Source organism: Amblyomma mixtum, chromosome 4, assembly GCF_055824585.1.
Source record: "Amblyomma mixtum isolate Tamu chromosome 4, ASM5582458v1, whole genome shotgun sequence".
NCBI lineage: Eukaryota > Metazoa > Arthropoda > Arachnida > Ixodida > Ixodidae > Amblyomma > Amblyomma mixtum.
The window spans coordinates 28,710,445-28,737,994 of record NC_143015.1 but is presented as its reverse complement, the minus strand read 5'-3'; the positions used below and the strand labels follow the sequence as shown (position 1 = coordinate 28,737,994).

Sequence of the window (27,550 nt, the reverse complement as noted above, 5' to 3'; positions counted from 1 at the left end):
ACATGGGGGATAAAAGTCTGAATATAGCGCTGAAGAGGTGGCACATGATCTTTCCAGTAGTGTGCATTATGCTTATAGGCACTCAGAGGGACGCAAAGGTGCTTGGGTGGCCTACCTGTCCATTGTATACCAGCGTTTTCAGCAAGTGTCGATCCCCACATTCCAAACCAGAGACCGCAACTCTTAGCACGATTAATCTGAGCTCCCGGCATTGAACCAAAGTCCTCCGTTAAACGAACGCATAACCTCATAGGTGCTTGGCATATCAGCGCAGAAAAACGCGAGGTCATCCGCATAAGCTCATACCTTAAGTTCGTGATCTATAATACGAAAAACACTGAAGGCTTCACTGTTTATAATACTTAGACAAAGTGGCTCCATTTCGGGGAGAGTGGGCAACCTTGGTTCACAGATGACTGAATGCAGATTGGTTGTGAGGGACAGCCATTTACATTCAAGCCCGTGGAACAATCTTGGCAACAAAGGCGTATCCCAGAAGAAGGAATTGAAGCAATATTAACGTTATTTCAAAGGGGAAAATAAATTAGTCGCACACTCGATCGAACGCCTTTGCAAGGTCAGTTTGCAGCAGTGCTAACTGTTCATGAGCGTCACTGCAGTGCTGCAACACCGTGCGCGCGATATGTCGACTCGACTGTATTGATCTACCCCTCAAGCCGCATGTTTGTTGAGGTCCAATCAAAATAGACATTGCAAGCTGTAACCGATTTGAGAGTAATTTAGCGAAAATCTTATAATCAACGTTAGAAAGCGTTCTCGATATGTAGCCCTTAAAAATCGTTGTTCTTCCTTATCAACAGTTTTTGGTATACGGACAATATGGCTTTTGGTAAACGAAGGCGGCGAAAACTCTAGATCAGTACTGGTCTCAAAAATTTAGAAGACGACAAAGGATTAAACAAATTTAAATGTCTTGTAACATTCCCCTGAGAGGTCGTCAGGTACCGGGGTTTTCGAAAGTGGCAATCAATGAATTGCATCTTCCAATTCCTGCAAAATTAAAGGCTGTTATTGCCGCGCACTCATCCTCACAAAGCGTAGTAATCATAGGAAGCCAACGTGCGATATGAACATCATCAACCATGCTTGCAGTGGCAGAAAAAAGGTAGGTGCAGTGGTTTGCAAACTCATTAACTATTCCACCTCTACTAGTGAACGTGTTAAAGGGGATCCTAGTAAACGCGCTATAGTGTGTATGACATACTAACATCGGTTGAAGATGTGTACTCATGTTATTGAATTAAAAAAGAAAACAAAACAAATATATATATGCTAGGTAAGCGTCAGAAATATTGCGGACTGAAAAGGCGGTGTTATGGTGCATCATCGCATTGAAACAAAACGTGTGTACGTGCATGAGTATGGAGGGGCATAGTATGTCGTCCAGTGTAACCTAGATAGTGGCTGGCGATTCGTGATAGGTAATTGTTATTGGTATTCGCTATGGTGATCGGTAATTGGGATTGTATCCATGACCGTGATTGATAATGTCATTGTGGATTGGTAATCGGTGAGGAATCACAAATAAAATAATTAAAAAGACAAAAGAAGGAGCTTAAGCGCTTAAGCCAAGCTTAAGCGCCTTCCTAATTATTTTTTTTTGTGTGTGTGTGTTGGGCAGACCTCAATTCATTCTCTGAAATACACCAATTAGCGGAGGGACAAGTTTTACTGATATCTGAAGCTTTGTACAAAGCATCTCAAGCGTTCGATGCGACAATATCATAACACGAGAATTCGTCGAGCAAGCAAGCCAGGTACCGTCAGACAACCGCATTCTTTTTTTTTTCGACGTTGCACGTGACAATAGAAACTCAAAATTAAATGACAATAATGCGCGTGCAAACTTTCGCAGTAAACGAAAAAACCAGTCACACAAGACGACGGACAAGATGAGTGTACACACCACAACCAGTCGTTGTGGTGTGTACACTCATCTTGTCCGTCGTCTTGTGTGACTGGTTTTTTCGTTTACAATGTACCAACTGGCCCGCATTTCAACCCTTCTGCAACTTTCGCAGGTTTTGTCGAAGGACTTGCTGTCATTACCATTTCTTGGTAAATGTTGTATACTGTTTTCTCTAAATAAAAAAAAACTGTAGGGTTGCGGTATGAAGGATATTTAATTCTTCCGAAAGGGAGAAAGAGAGATAGCAGACTTTCATTGAAAATAGGAGACCGGAGAGCATTGTGGGTGTGGCCTTCAGTCCAGGGCTCCAATAGCTCCCGCCGACACTTTGGCAACGGTAGCTAGCGCCTCCTATACTCACAGGGTGCCGCTGGACAGAGTCACACTCTACAGCTCCAGCGCCGCGTGAAGTGGCTCTAAGTGGTTTCATTTAGCTGTGCATGACCGTGTAATGTGTGTGAAAGTAGGACTATTACCAAAACCAGGGACATGTATCTGCGTACAATGTTGAGTGAATGCAGAGTAAATGGTCGCGATTGCGGAAAGTTTGGTTTGATTTATTAGGGTTTAACGTCCCAAAGTGACTCAGGCTATGAGGAACGCCGTATAGGGGAGGGCTCCGGAAATTTCGACCACCTGGGCTTCTTTAACGTCCACTGACATCGCACAGTACACGGGCCTCTAGAATTTCGCTTCCATCGAAATTCGGCTGTCGCGGCCGGGATCGAACCCGCGTCCTTCAGGTCAGCAGCCGAGCGCCGTAGCCACTGAGCCACTGCGGCGGCTGGTTGCGGGAAGTGTGTGTTTGGATGCGTCGTAGGTGGTCGGAGCCCGCCCGGGAAAGTCGCTGGGGAAGGGTAGAGCGCCGATTTAGGTGGAGGGTCTCTAGGCGTGTAGATAAATGGGTCGAGAGGGGGTGGGCCCTGCTGGTTAGCTATATTCTCGAGCTAGGGCGTCGGTCAGCCCTATTATTACCATCAAAGCCTCCATGTCCTAGTACTCAGGTGGTGATGTGATCTCGTTGGAGAGGGCCGCACATAACGTGGGCAGCCGTGCGCGGGACACGACTACTCGTGTAGGCTGTGCAGGCGGCTTGGGAAAATGTGAGAGCTGTGGTGTTGTGCGTAACTCATTTTGATGGTGATTCGTATAGCGATGTCTTGTGCGGCCGCCGGGTCCGTGGCCGTGACGGACGCTCCAAAATAGGGGGTGCAGGGGTGATTGCCAGCAGCGCAGGCAGATCTGTGGGGCCGTGCATACGAAGTCACATTCGCATACATGGCCGTGGTGTCCTGGTCGTATTGCCTTTGGAGGCTTCGAAGACGGGCCTGACGGCAGGGGGCCTGGCACTCGTGGTTCAGTGGCGGGGGGATTGCTGTTATGCATTGCATGTTTTAAAAAAAATGGGTGCCTACGCACGTAATTACAAACAGTGCAGCGGAAAGTGATAACCGCATGTAAAGCCAGGGATTATAAGAGAATGATTGCTTTTTTCAGACGAAAATATTTGCTGGTGTGTCGAGTAGACGGCAGTAACTGCTGCTGTGTCCGCAAATCGTACATAAATACAACGCGCGCCCCCGAAAACAGGCCAAATATTACACTGCATATTGCACTCCTGGTAAACGATGAGTCTTATCGGAGAGACGCTTGCTGGTCCGGAATTAAGATCAGCGAAAGCAGCGTAAGGACTGCAACCGCGAAAGTGCAACAAAAAATAAGTCTACATTATTTGAAAAAAAAAACCATAATTTTTCATCCACTTACAAAAAAAGTAGGGGGACACTTAATTGCATCGTGGGTTGCCAATGCGGTAGCGTTAGCAGCTGTTGATGCCTTCATCGGAAGTGACGTCACCTTGTCCCCACGGAGTGGGAAATCCCCGGTCTGATGACGTCAGTTACCTCCAGCCAATTGGCCAATAAGAATACTCTGGTCCGGCGATGCATTTTCCCTAAAGCCACTCAGCCAAATTACCTTCCCACTACGCATTTTATTCCCCATGCGGCTTCTAATTAGCGTTGTAAGAAACGCACATGCAATCATAACTTTTCATGCGACTAGTATGTGTTCGGCATTGTCTCCAAATTTTGTTTTTACATCGATCGCTTATGCCCTTGTGCCTTTGAGTCATATTTCTCTGACGCTTTTCATTCCGCTATTGCAAGCATGGAACAACTGAATGGAGTTTGAGGGAACAGTGGGCGAGAGATGGAAGCTCTCTGTGCGGTGAAGGAGGGTGGGTCAGGGTGGATGGGCGGGTAGAAGCATATAGGTGGAAAGTGCACCCACCGTAGGGTGCCCCATGCGCTCCGATCGGGCCGCTGGGCTTTGCACACACAGAATGATCACGGCGCTTTGTTTGAAAGAGAACTATATGACTTGCACAGCAAAAGAGATTGTTCCTTCCTAAAGACATTATCACATATAAAGTACCAAAACTCAGCTGACGTTCTCTTTCTGACACAAATGCGTAACAATAAGTTCCAAGAATCTTCTGCAGCGTTGTATGAGCTGATTCGCAGCACCGCTCAGCCGTGTGTGGATCGGAGAAGCCGAAGCACTGGCGCGTTTTCTGCTGAGCGTTTCGAACGTGAGCAGTGTTGATACGCTAGCTCTCTCTACTAAAATTCTCTAACAGCAGCTTCCATTGTGTAACGAATTGGATGCGCATCAGTCACAGCTATGTTTGTGCTGCTTTAATTTGTTCTAGAAAAGTTCCTTATTGCAACAGTGATGTATAGAAAATTTACGATGTTGGTGATGCTGTGGCAATGGTCGTCATAAGCAAGGAATATCAAAAATAAAAACTGGGGCGATTACATGGTCTGCAGCAGCACTGATAAAAGTAGCCTTGTTCATGAAGTTTGGTTAGCGGATGTTTACAAGAATGTGTTGCCTGTGCTCACGCGATCTCGACGGAACGAGGGGGCGGTGTTCTCAGGAAGAATGCGAAAGAGTTTATGACTTCAACTTCAGCGCACAAACATAGTGCGGTGGTTTTTCTGGAATTTTGGTTATTCGTGTCACACCTAGCTTCAAGACATTTTTTATCTCTCGTGCAGTTCATTGATTGTAATAAAAAAAACTATTTCCACAGAAGCTTCTGATTTTCCCGTAGGCCTAAGTTGATCCTTGCAAGCAGAATGCCAAATGAACGCGTATTTTTCTACGCACTTAGATTTTGCTCCCCCTTTTTTAAAGCATCTGGGTGGACAAGGAAGAGATATCGTAACGAAGAAGATGAGGAAGCGGTCAGTGGCGTGTGTTGGAGCGATTCTGCTAGGCCCGCAGCCATTAAAATCATTAAAATCAGCGCCTGTGGTGTTTTCTTCCCTTCTTTTCCCTGTCCTGTGTGCGCTGAAATTTTCCAGCACCCTGTTCGTTGGCTTGCGACCCCGTATCATTTGGTGTGAAATGGCAAACATCATCATCCTGGTCCCTGGAGCATCGACGCCTTCTGCTCGCCTTGGTTGTCTGAAGACCTGGACTCCACCCCCCGCTGGACCCCAGCTTGACTCGAGCTGAACCAAACAGCCGCTTTGCCCTTTCCTCTTCCCACCCCATCCGCCAGACACAACGACCAGGAACAGACGTACTATGACCCGACGTTTACTGACGAGACGACGACGACAAGATCCAAGACAACAGCGTCTCATAAGTCTTGGCTATCTCTCGCCAAGCTCTGGGCGATCGACCACTGGACCTGAAGCTGTTGGAGCAACCGTTTATCCGATCATCTCATTCATGGTGGTGGCTAGCTTTTAACCTTCTATACGAGGGGGTACCCAAAAGAAACCGGACTTATTTTTGTTTGAACTTATTTGTTCAAATTTTCAGCACAGACCTTCAATATCCTTCAAAGTACTCTCCACTTACAATGATACGTTTGTCGAATCTTTCATTCCATTTTTCAAAACATTTTTTAAATTCATCTTTTGTGATGCTTGACAGTCCCTCCGTCGTTTTTTTCTTCACCTCAGCAACATCAGCGAAACGCTTTCCATTCACCTGTCTTTTCATTCTACGAAACAAAGAAAGTAGCACGTGGCAAGGTCGGGTGAGTATGAAGGTTGAGGAACAGAGGTCATGCCATCTTTGGTCCGAATTTCTCGTAGAGACAGGGCTGTGTGAGCAGGGGCATTGCCATGGTGGAAAAACCAGTCACCCGTCTGCCACAAATCAGGCCGCTTCCATCAAACACTGTTGCCCAATCTTTTCAAAACATCCAAACAGAAAGCCTGGTTAACTGTCTGACCCTGTGGAACAAATTCTGAATGGACGACTCCTCTCAAGTCGAAAAAACAAATCAGCATTGTTTTGAGGTTTGGTTTCACCTGACGAGCTTTCTTGAGGCGAGGTGAATTTGAAGTTTTCCAATGGCATGGCTGTTGCTTGATTCAGGATTTAATTCAGGAACACTTGAGTTGTCCCCATAGCATCGTCCTTGAACGTCTTTCTGAATATTTCAGGAGTTTCCGTTCCACTTTTTCCGAGAAAAAATCAGAATTTCACCGGCGCACGCTGTTCACGAAAATCAGCCATTGCAAAAACGACACTCACACAAAACAGTCGTCACTCTAAAACTCTGCCTAAACTAGTCTGACCTCCTTCGACGACGGCACTCGGCTTACTGACTCTGGAATGTTCGTTCTATGCGCTCCTAGCGGCAAAACGCGGTACCACAGAAGCTGTGCCGATTCAAAAAATTAGTCCGGTTTCTTTTAGGTACCCCCTCGTACTTTCTGACAATGCTGACCGTGAACTCATCCTTCAGAATTCAGCTAATCGATAGGGACAATCGCTAGGTAGCCACGGCTAATGTTAGCAAGAAGACTATGAAGAAGCGGGCAGTGGAGCGGGACAGGGCGCTACAGCTAGGCCAGCAGCCATTAAAATCATGTTTTAGCTGTCACCATTCCCTGCTCCATGCCTTGCCGCCTCACACCACTATTACTTAAATCACTGTTATTGTATAAGAAACTGTCAGTCTCTCTAGTATCTGCTGCTGCAGTGTAATGCTTGGCAGCTTCCGCAAAACGTTAGAATGAGGAAAATAGTGTTTAAGCGTGCTTCACCCTGCTGCCGAGCATGTACTGAAGACTAGAAGATTCAGGTAGACGCAACTGCAAAGCAGATGCAGACATGCACTTCGTATGCCTCTTCGTTCCAGCTTGATATAAATGAAGTGGGCGCAAAACTTAGACAAGGAGCGAGAAAAAAACACATACGACGACTGACAAGCGCTTGTCAGTCGTCGTATGTGTTTGTTCTCGGTGCTTGTCTAAGTTTTGCGCCCACTTCATTTATATCATTCAAATCCAACTCTCCCGACAGCAAGCTCTTCTGCACTGTGTTGCGGCTTGCTTCATTTTTTTCTGTAAAACATTAAATAAACGACGAGATACAAGGGCGATGCCATCCCTGCAGATTTTGAATAAGCCACGCATACAGAGTGAAGCAAATACCAACTTTTTATGATGTAGGATACACTTAGAAGTGCTTGCCTTCTCTTTCGCTGTCCTCTTCATTTGGTATTCTTATCACTTCCGCCTGATCCGTGTGCCATGATAAGGAGCATGTATGTATTCCAAAGGTTGATTGTGCTTTTTCGTTTGGTGCTTTACATTGCGCACTTTTATTATGCGTAATGCGCTAATCATGCGATTTATATACTGAATTGCAGAGTAGCCACACACAACACACGAATATTTATGGTAACAGTCACAGAGACCACTTTACTGGGCGTAGCGTTCATTGGGGTCGTCTACCTTCCTTCAAGGACAAAGCATGGCAATAGACACAGTGTGCTCGTCGACGCTGACGGCCCTGAACGAGGCCGTCCTGGCGCTTCGTTCCGGACAGTGCGAGGCGGCCATCGTGGGCGGTAGCTCGGTGTGCCAGAACGCGAGTAAGTCGCTGGGCTTGTTCCGCCTGGGAGTACTATCGCCCGACGGAGCCTGCATGACCTTCGACTCCCGCAGTGAGTTAATCGTATTGTTCTGGTGATATCGTAGGTGCGTGGTTATGATCACGATTACGAACGTCAGGCGATAAGGGTATATAAAGGCTCTATAAGAACCGATACTGCCGAGCATAGCTCTGTAGTGATTTAGAAGGTACCTCTTTGGGGCTCTGCGCTCGAAAACTGCAGGAGGGACCAAAATGACGGCGATTTTTCTAATGACAACAAATCTCTTGGCAGCAGCCATACGCATTCAATCTAGAGAATTTGTTGAAAAGAAAGGGGGGGGGGGGACGCTGGCCGGTGACAGATACAGTATTTCCTAAGGAATGTTATGTGGAAACATTCGTTTTCGCCCCCATCATTCCGGCTATACTTATTGCGCCATGTTGCAGAATTGACAAACATGCAAAGAAGTATGGAAAGGGAAAATAACAATTTTTAAATCTGACTCCCGAACCAACAATGCTTCATTCTGCTCTGCAGCAAACGTGGGAGACAGTGCAGATTATCACTGAGCATTGGCTTTTTCAGGCAACGGCTACGTCCGAAGTGAAACTGTGGGGGTGTTTTTTCTTCAACGGGCATCGGAGGCTCTTCGAATCTACGCCAAGGTCACCCACATCAAGGTTTATTCGGACGGCTACAGGAGCGAAGGTGGGTGTATCGCTGAAACTGTCTGGTTGATCCGGTTCGGCAAAACGTAAAAAAATTCAGGGGCCACTTTGACTGTCTAAAGTGGGTAGAGGCGGAAGCGTTTTCCGCACCACCTTCGCTGTTTCTTTGGCACTGGTGGCGTCACATATAATTGAGTACTAATTACTAAGTGATGACAAATCACTAATTAATGGTTAATTACTGCTTAATGCCTGAATACTAATTAACTGCTTAAGCTTAATGACGCTTAATGACTCTTAAGCTTCGCCTTTAGGAGTGGAACGCGACAGCGCGTTGTAGCGCTGCCAGGGAGTCCACGGAACGCCACCACCCGTTCGGCGCGATGCCTTGCCCTTTGAACGCAACGCTTTTTGTGGAAAGGAAACGGCGCAGTAATTCTCTGTCATCTCGGTGGACACCTGAACCGCACCGTAGAGGAAGGGAGGAAGTGGGAGTGAAAGAAGATACATAAAGAGGAGCCGTAATGAAGAAAATGAAAATTGTATTTGAGGAAAGGAAATTACGCAGTAACTGTCTCACAAAATTCAGGGGGGGCACTTTTTTAACCTAAAGTGTGGTCACTGATGTGTGGTTAAGATGTTAAGCTTCGCCCGTAAGAGTGGAACGCGGCAGCGTCTTGCAACGCTGCCAAGGAGTCCATAGAACGCCATCGCCCGTTCGGTTCTACACCTTGCTCGTCGGTAAATTGGTTTTTGAGGAAAGGAAATGCATCTCTCTCATTTGTCGGTGGACACCTAAACCTCACTGGAAGGGAATGGAGGAGGATGAGAGTGAGTGAAGACACCGTATTCACTAGACGCGCCTTTGTTCATTCCAGACCATCGAGCTGGCATGGCGGAGTGGATAGCATGCTCGTCTCTCACGCCGAAGACCGGGGTTCGATTCCTGAGCTCGACCAATTTCTTAATCGATTTTATTTATTTATATAGCCTGACTAGTAAAGCTAATTAGGCTAATTGGGTAATTAAGCAATTAACTAAGCTCAGTCCCACTTACTTGGAGCATCACTATACGATCCCTTCAATTGGTTGCATGGTTACTAGCCAAAGTACAATTGGCCCCGTTTGAAATTCGCGCACTGTGACGTCACGACCATTTCCACCAGTTGAAAAGCGTGACATTTTCTGTCGACAACTGCTGCTTACAACGATGAGACATTAAAGGCTTCCGCCTTAATACAGACCTGCGCTCTGAAGTTATCTGCGCATCTCGTATTTAACAGCACGCTGGCCATCGCACTTCCAGAATGTCATGCGAATTCGCTGTCGAATGTAAATGGAAGGGGATTCTGTTGGAAAAGCATTAATTTGTTTAAATCCAAAGCGTAGTGGCCGAGATTTCCCATTGCACTGTATAATTAAGGCAATCACAATTAGGTTGCATTTATTTATTCAAGGCTGTACAATATGAGGGCAATGAAGTGAGTTTTCTCGCTACTGTTGCTTCAATTTACATTTGACAGCACCCGTACCTTATCAAGACAATTTAAAAAGTGGTATGCGTCGCGAAGTCTAAACAAAAGCGCAAAAATAGCACTGCCATAGTGAAGCACACCTCTTCTGTTGTAACACGAATGATAGATATGTTTGCCCGCCGCGGTGGCTCAGTGGTTATGGTGCTCGGCTGCGGACCGAAAGACGCGGGTTCGATCCCGGCCGCGGCGGTTGAATTTCTTTCGAGGAGAAATTCGAGAGGCCCGTGTGCTGTGCGATGTCAGTGCACGTTAAAGAACCCCAGGTGGTCGAAATTCCCGGAGCCCTCCACTACGGCGTCTCTCATAGCCTTAGTCGCTTTGGAACGTTAAACCCCATAAACCATAAACCATGATTGATATGTTTATAAAAGAACAGACGTTGCCATTGTAAAACGACTTTGTCGAAATCTTGTACGTTTCATTCGTGCATTCACCTCCATTGATTTATCGAACCGATGTTGCTAGAGATCGCTAAGTGTTTGTTCTTTTTTGAGGGCCTTTTGTTCATATGCGCTGAAGTTCTGAACCTGCACAACGACCTCTCGCATCAAATGTCACACCACCTAGCTTTGATGCAGCTGTTGCTGGTTGCACGGGTTTTCTGCCCGTGCAAGTTTCAACTTCGCGCTGTTTTTCAGGAAAATGTCGTGCCAACTCGCCCAAGCTTCCGCTCTAACACTGCACATGTTCACATGCGTTTGCCGGAAGTAGCCAAGCGCCATATTGGTTACAATCTTTCGTAGCGTCGTCGGCGCGACAGCGCACTTTACTTGACACCTTGGTTGGCATTGTACCCGGACGCAGCAGCTTTCCGCCCTTTCTTTTATTGTGTTGAGCTAAAGGAAACAGAGGCTTCAATGAGGAGTTTCTAGGGGTGCAGTGCTAATCGCAGTAAGCACAGCGCTGAGGGGGTATTCAGATGGTACAGAAAGCGCAGTGAACACGGCGCCGATACTGCGCGTGTTATTCGAACTTTTTTGTTAAAAATGATTTAGGTTACAATGAAAACGCGCTTGACCGTCCCTTTTGCTCATTTGGCAAGCACAACATTTCTACGCATATCGATGAACGGGGTGTAACATCTTCAGATGGTGTTAACATTTCTTGCCACCTCGTTTTGCCATGTTAATTCTCGCTGCAACCATATTAGCATTCACTATAGACGTGACATATTATGTTTGCTGTTTTCGTCTTTTCATCATGGTCCGTGCTTACAACTGGTCATGCGGTAGTTTTTTTTTAATTCATATAAAAATCTGAAAATCTTTCCGATGTTAATTGCGCTGCAGTATGTATAAATAAATAAATGTGCTAGGCCTTAATCGGTAGGAAAGCTGAGCAGCAGGAGCGAGTTTTATGCAATTTTTCTATATAGAGCATATGACAAATGCTTGTGTTAAATGCAAAATGGGAAAAGATGAAGCCAATCCGCAGGTTTTCAATGTGCCACATTAGGATAGAGTGGTTTTTATTGCGTAAGCAATACTGCGCCAGGTTTCGAGCCGTCGCGTAGCTCCCGGCGGTGGCCACGGTTGACCTTGAACAGCGATGCTTCAGCCGCGGTCCGCCAGATGGCTGCGCCAAGCAGTTTGCCGGGACTTACTTTCGGCAATGCGGTTCTGTGCTTAAGGGCAGAAGTTCAGTCGAGATTAGACGTAAATCAGAGAGCTGTTGGAAGATTAGCACTAGGCGCCCATGGCAAAACCACAAACGAGGCAGTAAAAGGGGATACGGGCTGGGCATCGTTCGAAGCACGGGAAGCTAAGAGTAAAATACTATTTGAAGAACGCCTGAGGAAATTGGACGATAACAGGTGGGCAGCTAAGGTATTTAAATATTTATACAGAAAGAGCGTTGACTCACAGTGGCGGAAAAGAACTAGAAAACTAACCAGTAAGTATGCCGGTCATGAGGACGGAGAAAGAAAGAGCATTAAACGACAGGTTAAAAACGCGAAAGTTAAAAATTGGAGGAATTCAATGGAAAAGAAACATAGTGCAGAACTATATCGACACTGGAAAAGGCAGATCAGGAAAGAATTTTTCTATGATAACTCAAGAGGCAGTGTCCTACTTTTTGAAGCTAGGTCAGTGTGTCTTAGAACGCGCAGCTACAAAAAGAAATTTAACGAAGATGACACACGTGCAATGTGTGGTAGATCTGTGGAAACAATTGAACACCTCATAATCAAATGTGATAGTATCCACCCGGATTTCGATTCAGGCGCAGTCATTCTTCCTGAGGCCCTAGAGTTTAAAGATAACAATGGTCATGTAAATAAATCTGCAGTGAAAGTTAGCAAAAAGTGATTGGAGGATTGGTGGCTGAAAAGCACAGATGTGGCATAAGGTTAGAATTGTAGGAAACCGTAGGTAAAGATGATGGCGAATCTTAATCAGAATTGCCAACACAGTAAACCAAAAATAATAAAGAAAGAAAAGCTGAGCATGGTGGCAATTGCCACCACCGCGTTTTAAAGGGGGCGCTCCTATCCATCCATCCATCCATCCATCTCTGTCTACGACAGATGGCGCCACTAGGAGGTCCGCCCCTTCTAGCCTTCGAAGCCGGCGTTAGCAGCATTGGCACGCAGTGCATCGATGGCATTCGAATGATATCGGTTAAGCAATTAGCCTAATTTCTAGTAGGACCATATAAATAAAAAATAACACCGAGTTGGAAATTGGTCGAGTTGGTGAATCGAACCAGGGTCCCCGGAGTGAGAGAGGAGCACGCTAACCACTCCGCCGTGCAAGCTCGATGGTTTGGAATGAACAAAGGCGCGTCTAGTGAATACGGTGTCTTCGTTCACTCCCATCTTCCTCCCTTCCTGTTAGGAGGAAGTTCAGGTGTCCACTGAGATATGCGAACGGGCGATGGCGTTCTGCGGACTCCTTAGCAGCGTGGCGTAGTGGTCACGTGACCAAATATGGCGACGCCCATGCTCCCGCGCTGTAAAGCGTCTATAAATGAGCGCTTGCCTTGGCGTGAATGCTATGAAGTCTTCTAAGGAGAAGTGATAGCGACAGGAAGAAGCGACAAAGCGACAACGTGGGCAAGAGACGCCAGAACGGCGTGAAGAACGTCTTGCAAAGCGTCGTGCCAAGGATGCAGCTCGGTGACAACGTTCTACCTCGGAGAGTGGTTGCACGTCATCGGTTACCGATGAATCTCAACACCTGACTGCTCAGGAAAGCCGCAATGCTACCAGGCGGAGGCAACGCGCCGATGAATCGCCGGAAGAACGCGCGCACCATTGTTAACGCAATTTAGCCGGTTTAACCACAGCTAAATCACTGCCAGTTTTTAATTTTATCGCCAGTAAGTCAGGTTGTGTGCAAATTTGTGCACCGTGAATTTTTTTTTTTACTTAGGGTAATCTAATCTGTGCTGCGACGGCGCCTCCCAGACGAGTCACTCTCGCTATTGTCTCAGTAAGAGTCTGAATACGTTAACTGATGGGTAAGCACTAGAGAAGTGTGTCAGAGCGAAAGCTCCACTTCGTGATCGAAGCCGCAAAAGCCGGGCGATCAAGCCTTGACATTGACCTTTAATAAATAAATATATAAATAAATAAAACAAATATTGCCGCGACTGAAAAGCGGACAGCGCGAAAAGATTGGCTTCGCTAATCAGTCATCAGTAATCAGTAATCAGCCCGGAGCCGAGCAAGGTGAAGTGAAACGCAACACCACGCAACTATAAAACACGCGTCTTGAAACAACTTAACTGAAACGGTAACAAGGAAAGCTCAGACATCAATAACGGGAATCAGTCCGGTTGATAGTCACTCTCTTACTAAGTGTCTTCAGCTGACGCACCAAGGGGCCGAAATGTGCGCTGGAGGAGACGTACAAGCTCGGCATGCCGGACCAACATCAGCGTTTTCCACAGGCTTTGCACTCCTAGCAGAAAAATAATGTCAAAGGGTTCGTGGCCATGTTGGGTGGCCATTAGGTAAAGCACACTGTGAGAATTCTAAAAAAATAAGTATTTCTTCAATGTCTTTTGTAGGATGTCCCAAAATAATATCGCGTTTTTGCAGCTAATAAAGCAGTGTTTGATGGTTCAAGGTTCGTCACATAGGCGACAATAAACAGAACAGAATTTTTTTTGTGAAGCCACATTCTAAGAGGTAAAACTTCGCCATGAAGTTTAAAGAAAAACGTTTTAGTACAAGGCGAAATAGGCACTTTACGTACTCGTCTCAGCACATCATTACCAATGCAATAACCGTGGAGACAGCGATACAATGGAGACGGAAATAGCATAGATATCAATTCTTTGTACAAATTTTTGCGTGCAACAGAGAATAAGCACTCATAAGAAAAGCGAACTGCCAGAAACCGCACTGAGTAATCAACTTCCTTCATAAACCGAATAGTATGGGCCGCTAGAAAAAATTACAAGAGACCACTAAGTTGGGAAGAAGGGTCACATACTATGTCGCAAGAATGCTCCGATAATTGGATGGGAGCTGACACGCAAAAGGAAGAAACGTGCAACTGTCTCACGTACAGACGAGTCAAACCGAGACCTCCAGAACAAACAGGCCTGAATACGTTATCGTGTCGCATCGGCTCCAAACTGGAGGTCAGTATGAGCGTTGCAAATGTTCGGTGAAAGTTTTGTATGTAGTGTCTGGCGCAATGAAGTACCTGCAAAATGTAATAATTTATTGTTGCCGGAAACATGTTGCGGGCCTGCGCTCGACCAAACATTGATAGGCGGTGCGGAACAAAAGTCTAAGCATAGCTCTAAGGGGCGAGGACCTGCTCCCTCTAGTAATTCCCACTAGACTTGAATGCGTGAAGAACTAACTCTCCAATATTTAGGGGAGGGGGAGGGGGGAGGACACGAGACCATTCAATTTCACCATGAGTCAGTATTGATCCCCATGAACTGAACCACAGGCCCGAACTTTTAGAGCTATTTATTTGAGCGCCAGAAACAATGCCAAACTGCTCAATAGTGGTTATAGTTTTTGTCAATAGTGGGTTTGTCAATGCAGAAAAACGCCAAATCATCAGCGTACGCAAGCACTTTGACTTCATTGCCAAAGACAACAAAAACACCGACATTGCTGTTTCGCAGCACACTCAAACAAAGTGGCTCTAGGTTGGAGGCAAAGAGCAGCGGTTACATAGAGTTGACAGCCTTGCCTCAGGGATGGCCGAATTGGTACTGGGCTCTGAAGGGTGACCGGTAACAGTCAAGCGAGTGCAACAGTTCGCGTAACAAATTTGCACCCCTTTTAGTACAGTCGATCAAACATTCATCATCATCATCATCATCATCAGCCTGACTACACCCACTGCAGGGCAAAGGCCTCTCCCATGTCTCTCCAATTAACCCTGTCCTTTGTCAGTTGCCGCCACTGTATCCCCGCAAACTTCTTAAACTCATCCGCCCACCTAACTTTCTGCCGTCTCCTGCTACGTTTGCTATCTCTTGGAATCCACTCCGTTACCCACTAAGAACCAGCGGTGGTTATCTTGCCTTCGCATTACATGCACTGCCCAAGCCCATTTCTTCCTCTTGATTTCAACTAAGATGTCATTAACCCGCGTTTGTTCCCTCACCCACTCCGCCCTCTTCCGATCTCTTAACGTTACACCTATCATTTTCCTTTCCATGGCTCGCTGCGTTGTTCTTAACTTAAGCTGAACCCTCCTTGTTGGCCTCCACGTTTCTGCTCCATAGGTGAGTACCGGTAGGATACATCTGTTGTATACTTTTCTCTTCAGGGATATTGGTAAGCTACCATTCATGATCTGAGAGAATCTGACATTGGCACGCTCGAAAAGTGAAAACAGAAATGAATGCCCGACACCATCAAATGCCTCGCAAGGTTAAATCTGTCGTAAAGCAAGCTGCTCATAAGAGCCGGAGCAACATTCGAGAATTTTACTTGCAGTACGTATGTTACTTTTTATGTAGCGGCCTCTCAAACCGCACGTCTGGTCAGGGCCAATGAAAAGTGGCATCACGCGTTGCAGACAATTTGAGAGAACTTGCGCGAAAAGTTTGTGGTCCACATTTGCCAACGTGACAGCCCTGTAGCCGTCCACTGAGATCAACTCTTTTTGTCAGTGCTCTTTGGAATTAAGACTGCGCGATTCTTAGTAAACGGCTGACTAAGAACATCTGCTTCTAAACTTAAATCGAAAATATAGAGCAGGACTGGGCTCAGCATAGATTTAGAAGCTTTGTAGAACTCACATGAGGTGCCATCAGGACCAAGGGCTTTGGAGAGGGTAAATGATCAACTGCTTCTATTTCCCTAACGTGACGAGGCCATTGATAATAGCACAGTCGTGATCCGTTAAAGGTGTTATAAGAGCTTTGAAGTTAGCTACTAGGCCCGAATTATGAGTAGCAGGAGCGTCCCTGAACAGCGCCTTGTAATAGTTCACAAACACAGCGGTCACACGAACTGGTTACAAGCGTGCCATTGGACATCATTCGCAGTATCAGCTTGGCAGTAGCCTGACAGTATTCGGCAAGTAGAGCTTGTCGAGTAGGCTTTTAACCGTGCAAAGCATGATTCCTACGAGATCGAACTCGGGCACAGCTGTGTCTTTCTGTGTCGTGTTTTGTAGGTTTACACTAGCAATTTCGTCTAAATATAATCTATGTGCCTCTTATTCCAATTCATAGAGGTTATACAAACTCCTGTGCAGTGTCATCTCCTGAAACTTCCTGCAAAAGGACCTAACCAACCCAATATCACTAGCTATCGTTCGCACCTCCTGTTTAAACATCTCCCATGCAGCTAACAATGGCATGGCATCGCTCAAATATAACTGCACTTGTGAGCGTATTTGAACTGCACACTGCTGGTCGTTTGCGAGCCAAGAATTTAACTTCTAAAGCTCGCACTGCAGCGTAAATTTTGTAAAATAATTTCTCCCGAGCGGGACAGCCACCATACAATGACCTGTAAAAGAAACCGGTACAGTTTCACATAGCAGACCGAGGGACACAAGCGAGGAAGACACATATATCCTGTCTAGTTTCGCGTGGGACCGCCCCTGAATATGCGTAAATAGGCTAGTGGCATGGTATGAGGCCCTTGTACCAATGAGTCCTGCGTTATCTCTGTGAGCACTAGGCTCGGCTCGATCATTCCGGCTACATACAGTAGTTTCCAATTAGCACAACGTGCCGATCACAGTCGAGGTGGTTAGCCATGCCTTCAAACATATCGATACGCTCCGCTGCACTTTTGGGCGCATAAACATTGATCACTCTCCATGGCTCCCTGTGCAGCAGAAAGTCGCAGCTTATTAGTGCCCTTCGGAGTCGGTATAGTACGACAACGCAGAATAAGGAAGAGCCTTTCGCAAAAACAAGAAGCAACCCGCCGACAAACCAAGAGCTTGCGTCACGAGAACATTATAATCAGACAAATATGGCTCTGCTGCCCTATCTGTCTCCTGCTCATTCTCAATCTTAGTCTCCTGGACGGCGACGAAATCAAGCTGCCTGCAGCTGACAAGACTCCGTAGTTGGACATGTTTCTGGTGAGACCTAAGGGCACTCACATTCAGCGTTGCGAGCACCAGCTCTTCAGATGCCGCTATGGTGATCACACAAACCTAAGTTGCATTTGTATGTCCGTAGACGGTTATGTCGCCTCCAGACCCCCACCAGCACTACGGGACCGTCAACGTCGGCACTTCCCCTTGCGTTTCGACGCCGACGGCGGTGGCGATGCTTCATATTCACCGGATCACCGTCGTCACTTGATTCAGATGCGCACGACGCACGGCGCTTTTGAAGAGGCTCAATAGGAAGAAGGGTCCCAGTTGCAGGCATAGTAGTCTGACCTGCAAGCTGTTCCTCAGCACTGGCTACGGGGGCTGGAGTAACCGGACTGGCACCTTTGGGAGAATTAGAGTGGGTGGTAGGCTCCACAACGGCACCGGATTCGGCGTCTCACACCGAGGCAGCGCTGCATGGCCTTGCGCTTTCTCCTCACTTTCATCGGAGCCGTTCTGGGAAGCAACGGACGTGTTAGCTCTGGAAGACTCGTCCTCAGCAGCGACTGCAAGGTCACTAGCCGCATCGAGCACTTCCATGGCGTCCATGATGTGCTCTTGTAGAGCGTTGTCGGGGGGCCGCACACGATGCCGCAGCTTATCTGCAAAGGTCCCGACGCACTCTTCCGCGGTGTGACCGAAGCACCGGCAGTCCTCAAAGCGTGGCGTGCGGCAGTGCCGACGAATGTGGCCAACACGGTTTGATAGGAATCACAGCGGTGATTTCCCGGAAGCAAAACCAGTCTCTCTGTGCCGCACACAGCCAGCTGATGTGGGACGTCGCTAACTCCTATTCCTTCAGCGAGAGACAGAACAACATCCCGGCTCAGTGTTCTCAACTGTTCGATGTCCGCCACGTTCTAGTTTTGCCTGGAGACCGAGGTCACCTTCCCGTACGCCAGCAGTGGCTCATGTACGAAGGCGTTTCCAAAGCGATCTGGAAGCAACAGAAGCTTCAGTTTCACCACTTTTGGTTCGGGGTCTACGACGACGCAGCGACGGCCCTTAACCACTAGATCTCCGCATGCCACCAAGTTTTCTTTCGATTCCGCCGATTTTCAGGTGACCATTCATACGTGGGACATTTAAAGTTAGCCCATGGAACTTATTTTTTTGAGGTCCACAACATTTCAGGGGGAATCTGAAGTCTTGGATCCGGTACTGGCTCCCGGTAAGGTCCGCATGAAAGAAAACGGAGTCAGTGACCAGCTTACCAGTTGCGAGACGGGGTGAAACGACGATTGGGAGACGGCGGTAAAGCTAATGCCGGCGGTAGCCTGTGCAGTACCTCGGCCAGAGGCCGATTGAATCCTTGGTGCGGACAACATCGACGAACGCGACAGCTATGACCACAGCCAACTATGCCTTGTGTTAAACTGCAGCTGCAATGCACTCTCGCGCTGTGCATTGCACATCGTCGTCTTCAACAACTTCCATCTGCAGCGCGAATAGATCAGGTCGGTTTAACTTCAATCAGAGCATACGCCCGGAGTCTAATATCGTCGCCAGATAAAGGGACGACCCAGGAAAGCAATACTTTAAGCCAATCAGGCCACAACACATGCGTTCACACACCTTCTCGGTTGAATTACATTAAAACTGTACCATTTTTTTATTTTCCGAAATAATGGGCAAACGGGAGTGATTTTCCGACCAACTTTCATGTTTCTAAACTGTCACGCGTGTTGGAAGGTTTGGTTGGTTTATGCGGTTTAACGTCCCGAAGCGACTAAGGCTATGAGAGACGCCGTAGTGGAGGGCTCCGGAAATTTCGACCACCTGGGGTTCTTTAACGTGCACTGACATCGCACAGTACACGGGCCTCTAGAATTTCTCCTCCAAAGAAATTCTAGCCGCCGCGGCCGGGATCGAACACGCGTCTTTTGGGTCAGCAGCCGAGCACCATAACCGCTGAGCCACCGCGGCGGGGTGTTGAAAGATTGATGTGCAACCAAATGTCAGGAATTATTCCACGTTCGCACAGTCTTGCACAGCTAAGCTTTTTCATTCCATGAAATAGAGAAAGCACTATCACTACTGTGGTAGCTTGAGGTACCAGGAGTGAATATGCGCATCAAAGATGCCCACTGTGGAGTCCTGAATACGACAATAAGATTTCACACTGTTGTCCACCCACAACCTTACATCGAGCAAAAATCACTGCACAGGCGGCGTGACGAAGCAGCACGAAGGTGAATCCGACCGCCTCTTAGTTGGCAGTTTGAGGGACTGCCTCAAAGCTGACCGGCGCGTAAAGAGCATTTCAGAGCATAAAAATTTACCATTTGCCAATCTGCAGTCGCGAACAGAGAGAAGACTGCTAAATAGGCTGAACAGGACTTGTTCACCTGCCTCTTATGACCACTTTCTATGCTCTGTCTCAGAAACCTTTTCAAGAAAACGAAAAATCCGTGCCCCCAGTTTAGAGCAGTTGTCGGAGCACGGCACCCCTCAGGTGATCCCACCTCTCTCACAAATCCAGGATTCATGCAGAGAAGCATCTTGGGGCGATGCAAACAGGGCTGGTTCTTGCGTGGATGTCATGCACCGCGCCGACCTGATCGCCAACCGGGATACCACAACTCCCAGAGTCCGTCGCAGCGGCCGTGGTTTAGCGCAAATGTTGGCGAAATCGGTCTTTGTCTGGCGGCTACAGAAAAGAGTTGTAAGCTGCCCGAGATAAGGGCGAATGCAGAAATACTCGATTGTACTTGCTCGTGGCATCAAAATAACTGCCAAATCAAGACAAGGTCACTTTTCCTTAAATGAGTTGGAGAGCGCCCTGAACACATAATGAAAACTAGTACATTTGACAGTGATTCAGATCTTTATGGGAACATTAAGGTATGAAGTAAATTGGCGTTTTCATTTGAGGTGTAGGTAGTTTTGGCTTCCACAATGTGCATTTTTGCACCATCAAAATTTACAAGGAAGGCATATCTTTATGTGTCAATGTAGGCACTTTTTTAGTTGCCCTATATATATGTTTGTATCCGTAATTCTGGAAATTGCATGATTATGTCATGACCCACCTGTGGAATATAGTTCGTAATGTTTTAGTATAGATCGTGTGATACGAAACTCTCTTCGGAGCTATTCGAAGAGCCACGAATGCATAAATCCTTGAATGATTCTTACGATTCTCCGTGTCCAAAATTATTGACTTGGATGAGATATTAGGGAGCTCTTTTTGGGAAGCCAAGCTGCGGCCATTTAAAACCAGTTGACACACGGTGCAAGGGTACCTTTCATTCAGCGCTATGAGGGTGCGTTTTTTCGGCCTAGGAGAAAAGTACAATCATCCTGTTTAAAAGCAGGCAGCTCCTTTTATTCGCTTGGTAAAGCTTATTATGAGAACTTCGCAAAATAATATCGCGGATGGTCAGAACCCCAGGTGGTCGAAATTTCCGGAGCCATCCACTACGGCGTCCCTCATAGCCTTAGTTGCTTTGGGGCGTTAAACCCCAGAAACCATAAACCACCACCGAAATCTTCCAGTTCCTCAACCGTCTGTCCACGGTGTTCCGTGCATTTAATTGGTTTGGTTTGGCTTTACGGTGTTTAACATCCCAAAGCGACTCCCATCTATGAGGGACGCCGTAGTAGAGGGCTGCGAATGTTTTCGGTAACCTGGGGTTCTTTAACATGCACTGGCATCACGCAGTACACGGGCCTCTAGCATTCCGCCTTCATCGAAGTGCGACCTCCACTGCCGCGATCCAACCCACGTGTTTCGATCCAGCAGCCGAGCACAGTAACCCTCGAGTCACTACAGCAGCTTGCGTGTTAACTGGGTCTCAACTGGTGGGCCTGGAGGGTTCAATTATTTGTACCTGAACATATACCTTCTTGTTGGCACATAGACAGAATAGCATCATGCATACAAAAATGTTGTTCTTGGTCGCCATTTTCATATTGTGGACCAGATCAAAACGAACAACGGACCAATTAAAGAGAAGACGACACGGCCAGCGCTCGTGTCGTCTTCTCTTTACTTGGTCCTTTGTCCGTTTTGCGGTGGTCCACAATATGAATTACTTCCAACTTTGTTAAGGCGGAGGCTTGGGCAAGTTAGTACATGATATGTAAGTAAAACAGCGCTAGACACGGGACAAAGGAAGAACAACACAGCACAAGGCGCTACTAGCAACTCAATTTTTATTACGCCGTAAGCGAAATATATACCCGGAAAGTAAAACAAAAACATAAAGATAAACAGTACAGACACTCAGATACATAAAGTGTAGTCATTTCAGGTGCATGCACAAGTCATGAAGTTAGACAGCGAATTTCTTTGTTAAGTATCTTAATGGATGGCTTGCTGACCAGTTCTGTCCTCTCTGATGAATCATTTGTTCCTCGAAGACTTCCCTTGCTCTTTTCGATTATATTTCTTCATAACTCTCGTGCGGTCCAAGAAAGGTGTGCAGTTTTTTGACTAGCAGTTTTTGCAGTGTATGGCCACATTGCTGCCAGTTCCTGTAGAATGTAATCTGGCGTGCTCGCTTAGTCTGGTGTTCTGACAGCGGCCTGTTTGCCCGACGTACGTTTTACCACACGAGAGCGGCACGTCATATACCACGCCACACTGACAGTCAGTGTAGCGTCCTTGATGGTTGATGCCACACGGGGCGTGCGATGGTTCGTCATTGTTGACGCGCTGGCACAAGGCACTGAGTTTGTTGGGTGCAGAAAAGACCACTCGATTGTCAACGCGTCCCGCACACTTTTTGACTCGATGAGAAAGTTTGTGAATGTAAGGCATGAAGGTCGTCTTAGATGTTAGATTATCAAGCCGCCTGCTCTTCTTCGCATTCCGCACTTCCCTCAAAAGGGACTCTGCCACAGTCATGACCACAGGGCTGGGAAAACCTGCGCCCAACAGTCTCTCGGCCTGGGATTGCACACTTGGGAACATCTCATGAGGGCAAGACCTGCTAATGGCGTTCTTAAGTGCCGCTTTAACTATCCCCCGCTTTACGAGCTTGGAATGTGCAGATGAGTATGGGAGGAATTTTTTTTTTCGATCGTGGAGCGTATTTCCAGCATACGTGCTGCGCAGTGAAGCTAAGCTCCATGTCTAAGCAACGCAGGATCCCATTTGAAGGAAGCTCTTTGGTCAACTTGAAGTCTTTCAGGATTGACTTGAACTCATCTGCAATGCTTGATGACCGACTTTCCGCGTCTCCTTCCTCATATACAAAGAGGATCAGGAAGTCGTCAACGTAGCGGAAAGCTTTGACGACACCGCATGCTTGAAGATCTTTTTCAAGTTGTCTGTCGTGTCGTGCCAGCAGATGGTCGCTCAAGATGGGTGCCAAGCATGAACCGATGCATATTCCTTCTTTCTGAACATAATGCTCATTGTTGAACTCCACTATCAGCGAACGAAGATAACAACTTAGTGCGTCCAGAAACCTATCCATACTCATCCCGCACGCGTTCTGGAAACGCACGGTCCCAAAGCACTCAATGCCCTCGCTGACGGCTTCCATAATTGCACCGTGCGGTAAGGAAAAGTACATGTCCTTGATGTCCAGTGAAAAAGCACTCACATATCCCGGTCCCTGTTGCAGTTCGCTGAGAAACTGTGATACCTCTGCAGGACGCCTGACCAGGAATGGGTCCTCTAGCTTGAGACCAGAAAGGGCTTTTTGCAGAAACCGACCCAAAGGCTGTTGCCAGGTCGACCTTTCGCAAATGATGACACGGAAAGGTGATCCTTCTTTATGCGTCTTTGCCGTGAAAAAAGGCCTCAGGCAAGGATCTTTCTGCTTCTTCATCAGCGCTGCAACTTGTGATAAGCCGGCTCCCTCACACATCTTAATCGCCTCTCTTTTGGCCCGTTGAGGTGCTGTTCCAGTTCTTCGGAAGTTCTCCCCTACTGCCTGCTGGGCACTCTGGTGGTACAGCAGCAGGCAGTAGGCGAGAACTTCCGAAGAACTGGAACAGTACCGCAACGGGCCAAAAGAGAGGCGATTGAGAACGCCATTAGCAGGACTTGCCCTCATGAGATGTTCCCAAGTGTGCAATCCCAGGCCGAGAGACTGTTGGGCGCAGGTTTTCCCAGCCCTGTGGTCATGACTGTGGCAGAGTCCCTTCTTAGGGAAGTGCGGAATGCGAAGAAGGCCAGGCGGCTTGATAATCTAACATCTAAGAAGACCGTCATGCCTTGCATTCACAAACTGTCCCATCAAGTCAAAAAGTGGGCGGGACTCGTTGGTATTCGAGTGGTCTTTTCTGCACCCAACAAACTCAGTGCCTTTTGCCAGCGAGTCAACAATGACGAACCATCGCACGCCCCGTGTGGCATCAACCATCAAGGACGCTACACTGACTGTCAGTGTGGCATGGTCTATGACGTGCCGCTCTCGTGTGGTAAAACGTACGTCGGGCAAACAGGCCCCTGTTTTAACACCAGACTAAGCGAGCACGCCAGATTACATTCTACAGGAACTCGCAGCAATCTATCCATACACTGCAAAAATTGCCAGTCAAAAAACTGCACACCTTCTTGGGCCACACGAGAGTTATCAAGAAATATAGATCGAAAAGAGCAAGGGAAGTCTTCGAGGCACTAATCATTCATCAGAGAGGACAGAACTGCGTCAGCAAGCCATCAATTAAGATACTTGACAAAGAAATTCGCTATCTAACTTCGTGACTTGTGCATGCACCTGCAATGACTACACTTTATGTGCCTGAGTGTCTGTACTGTTTATCTTTATGTTTTTGTCTTACTTTCCGGATATATATTTCGCTTACGGCGGAATAAAAATCGAGTTGCTAGTAGCGCCTTGTGCTGTGTTGTTCTTCCTTTGTCCCGTGTCTAGCGCTGTTTTACTTACATACTTCCAACTTGCCCAGCAAAACGTATTGTTAAGTCACTATTTTCGGTGGCTATTAGACGTTTGTCCTATTCATGTCGTTCTGTCTTCGTACGATGAGATCAGATAAACATCAAACTTTACATTCACGGAATTCTGTGCTCGATGACTGAGAGGGCCATGGCCAGCGTGTTAATCCAGTAAATGGTAATTTTGGTGCGCTGCACACTTTCTGCTCCTTACTGTCTCGTATCTCTTTCAGGTGTTTGTTTTCATTTTTATATTACATGTTTTTATCGCTCTTTATTATGCGTCACTAGCTTCAGTATAAGAGATGCTTTAAATAATAGTCGTTACGTTCGATGACCTACGGGCATTTCGCTGACCAGCACGTATGCGACAAGCGAGTGGTGTGCGCTGTTGCAGGATTCACTTTTCCGTCCAACAAGGCTCAAGAACGGCTGCTCAGAGATGTTTACGCCGAGGCTAGGATAGATCCCCTGAAGGTTTCCTACGTGGAGGCACACGGTACGGGGACCCCTACCGGTGACAGGCAAGAAATGAGAGCCATTAGCGACGTGTTCTGCCGACCCGGGCGCGAGGCGCCGCTCAAAGTTGGAGCCGTCAAAAGCAACGTGGGACATGGTGAACCTGCAGCTGGTAAGGATATTAGAACTGCTGTCTACATCTTCACCGCGGGCGCTTTTTGGTAAAAAAATAATTTGCGAAGCGCCGCAGATTTCTCCACGAGCTTTGGTGGGGTTAGCCGGACTCCTTCAATGGACCTCTCTCATGGACCTCTCTCATGGACCTATCAGTGTGCTACTTGTCTCCACTGCAGTCAAACCCAACGTTTTTAGATCCCTTTCAGTTTGCAAGCTCCCCCGAGCCGCGCCCGAGAAAGCGGCCCCCGTCCGCTTCCACTCACCACGCGGCGCTGCTGTCGCTGTTGGCCCGCAGCCGCCGGAGCGCTCGCGCTTGGCAGTTGCTGTGACAGCCTGTTCTCATCCGCGATAACATTGGGAGCGAACACGTCGAACTCAAATTTGCGGTACTTTTGGAGCTGTCACGTTGAAACTTCAGTCTCATGGTTAAAGAACTGTTTCAAGGGTGAGATAAAGAGCAGGCTGATGCCAGTTCGCAAAAAACCAATGGTATGCATTGCGCTTTAGCGCATCGCGTTTGCAACGTTTATCTTGGACGTTTTAGTGTGCGTGTGTATGTGTGTGTGTGTGAGGGGGGGGGGGAATCATGTGACTGCCCGTGAACATAGCCTGTGCCTCGCACCAACCTTCTTGAACCATAAAATCAATTTTCACACACCCGTGTGCGGCAAATTCAGCGCTGCAAATTACGAGGAAGACCTAGCGCTGATGATGTGCGTATGTTGGAGTAAAGCTATCAGTATTTCTTCGGGAGAATGCTCGAAACATTAATGAAAGGTTAAAACTAGCGATGTTCCGCTTCTAGATCAGTCACGAAATTCCGCGATATATGTTATCAACGAAGCACCGCCCATTCGAGCAGCGTTTTGCACGGTTTTTAGAATGCCAATTTCAGTGAACACAAGTATAAATGCAGACACACTTAGCTGGATGCAGGGAGGGAATAAGTATAGAAGAGCTTTTATTTGCAATGATCGCACAGACGGGAGCAGCGTCCTCCACTTTCATTTTTAGGATGTTAATTTAATTGATTTAATTTAATTGATAGGATGTTAATTTAATTGCGGCGATGGCGTAGAGGTAGAGCATCCGCCTCGCGTGCAAGAGGACCGGGGTTCGAATCCCGGTGCCACGCAATTCTCTACCGGATTAAAAAAAGAAATTCCGCGTGTCGATGGAATTGCATAACCAGGCTTGGAGTGCGGCCTGATTTCGGTGACCAGAACCGACAACGCACTTCCTCACCAGAACAGGATTTGGCCACCCTGGTGTAGTACTTGGCCACAACCTTCTATGAACAAACCAATTAACCCTCGGCCCTCAGTCCCCAGCGGCTGCGGAGCAACTGACCAAGGCGGCGGTCAGATCTGTGACGCAGCGGAGGGTGCTAAGAATCTCTGGCTCCGGACAGGCCGCCATTGGAAACTGAACCTGGCAACGTTTAACGCAAGACCCTTATCAAGTGAGGCTAGCTTAGCAGTGCTATTGGAGGAATTAGCCGGTATTAAATGGGATGTCATAGGGCTTAGTGAGGTTAGGAGGACAGATGAGGCGTATACAGTATTAAAGGGCGGGCATGTACTGTGCTATCGTGGATTAGTAGATAGGCGAGAACTAGGTGTGGGATTCCTCATTAATCAGGATATAGCTGGCAACATCGAGGAGTTTTACAGTATTAACGAGAGAGTGGCAGCTATCGTAATTAGGCTTAATAAGAGGTACAAGCTGAAGGTGGTGCAGGCCTACGCGCCTACATCAAGCCATGATGACCAGATAGTTGAAAGCTTCTATGAGGATGTGGAATCGGCAATGACCAAAGTAAAATCACAGTACACTGTACTGATGGGCGACTTTAATGCAAAGATAGGTAAAAAGCAGGCTGGAGACAAGGCGGTAGGTGACTGTGGCATAGGTTCTAGGAACAGTAGGGGAGAGTTATTAGTAGAGTTCGCAGATAGAAATAATTTACGGATTATGAATACCTTCTTCCGCAAACGAGCAAACAGGAAGTGGACTTGGAAGAGCCCCAATGGTGAGACTAAAAATGAAATAGATTTCATATTGTGCGCACACCCTGGCATCGTAGAGGATGTGGAGGTCCTCGGTAAGGTCCGTTGTAGCGACCACAGAATGGTAAGGTCTCGTGTTAGCTTAGATTTGAAGAGGGAACGGAGGAAACTGGTGAAGCGAAAGGCTATTAACGAGTTAGCATTAAGAGGGAAGGTAGAGGAATTCAGAATGTCGCTGCAAAACAGATTTTCCGCTTTAACTGATGAAGACGACCGCAGTGTTGAAACAATGAATGATAATCTTACAGCTATCGTTACAGAGTGCGCCGCAGAAGTAGGTGGTAGGATGGTTCGACAGGATACCAGCAAGCTATCTCAGGAGACCAAAGATCTGATTAAGAAACGCCAAAGCATGAGGACGTCTAACTCCACTGACAGGATAGAACTAGCAGAGCTAT

General features: G+C 47.2%; 1 protein-coding gene across 1 annotated transcript in view; it reads left to right on the top strand.

Moving 5' to 3' along the window:
- Positions 1 to 27,550, top strand: part of LOC149346030 (fatty acid synthase-like) — a 179,046-nt gene that overhangs the window by 27,791 nt on the left and 123,705 nt on the right. Inside the window, exons 3-5 of the mRNA XM_089541238.1 lie at positions 7,713 to 7,913; positions 8,430 to 8,552; positions 24,845 to 25,078. Of these exons, the coding sequence (XP_089397364.1) occupies positions 7,713 to 7,913; positions 8,430 to 8,552; positions 24,845 to 25,078 (558 nt within the window). The remainder of the gene's footprint in view (positions 1 to 7,712; positions 7,914 to 8,429; positions 8,553 to 24,844; positions 25,079 to 27,550) is intronic.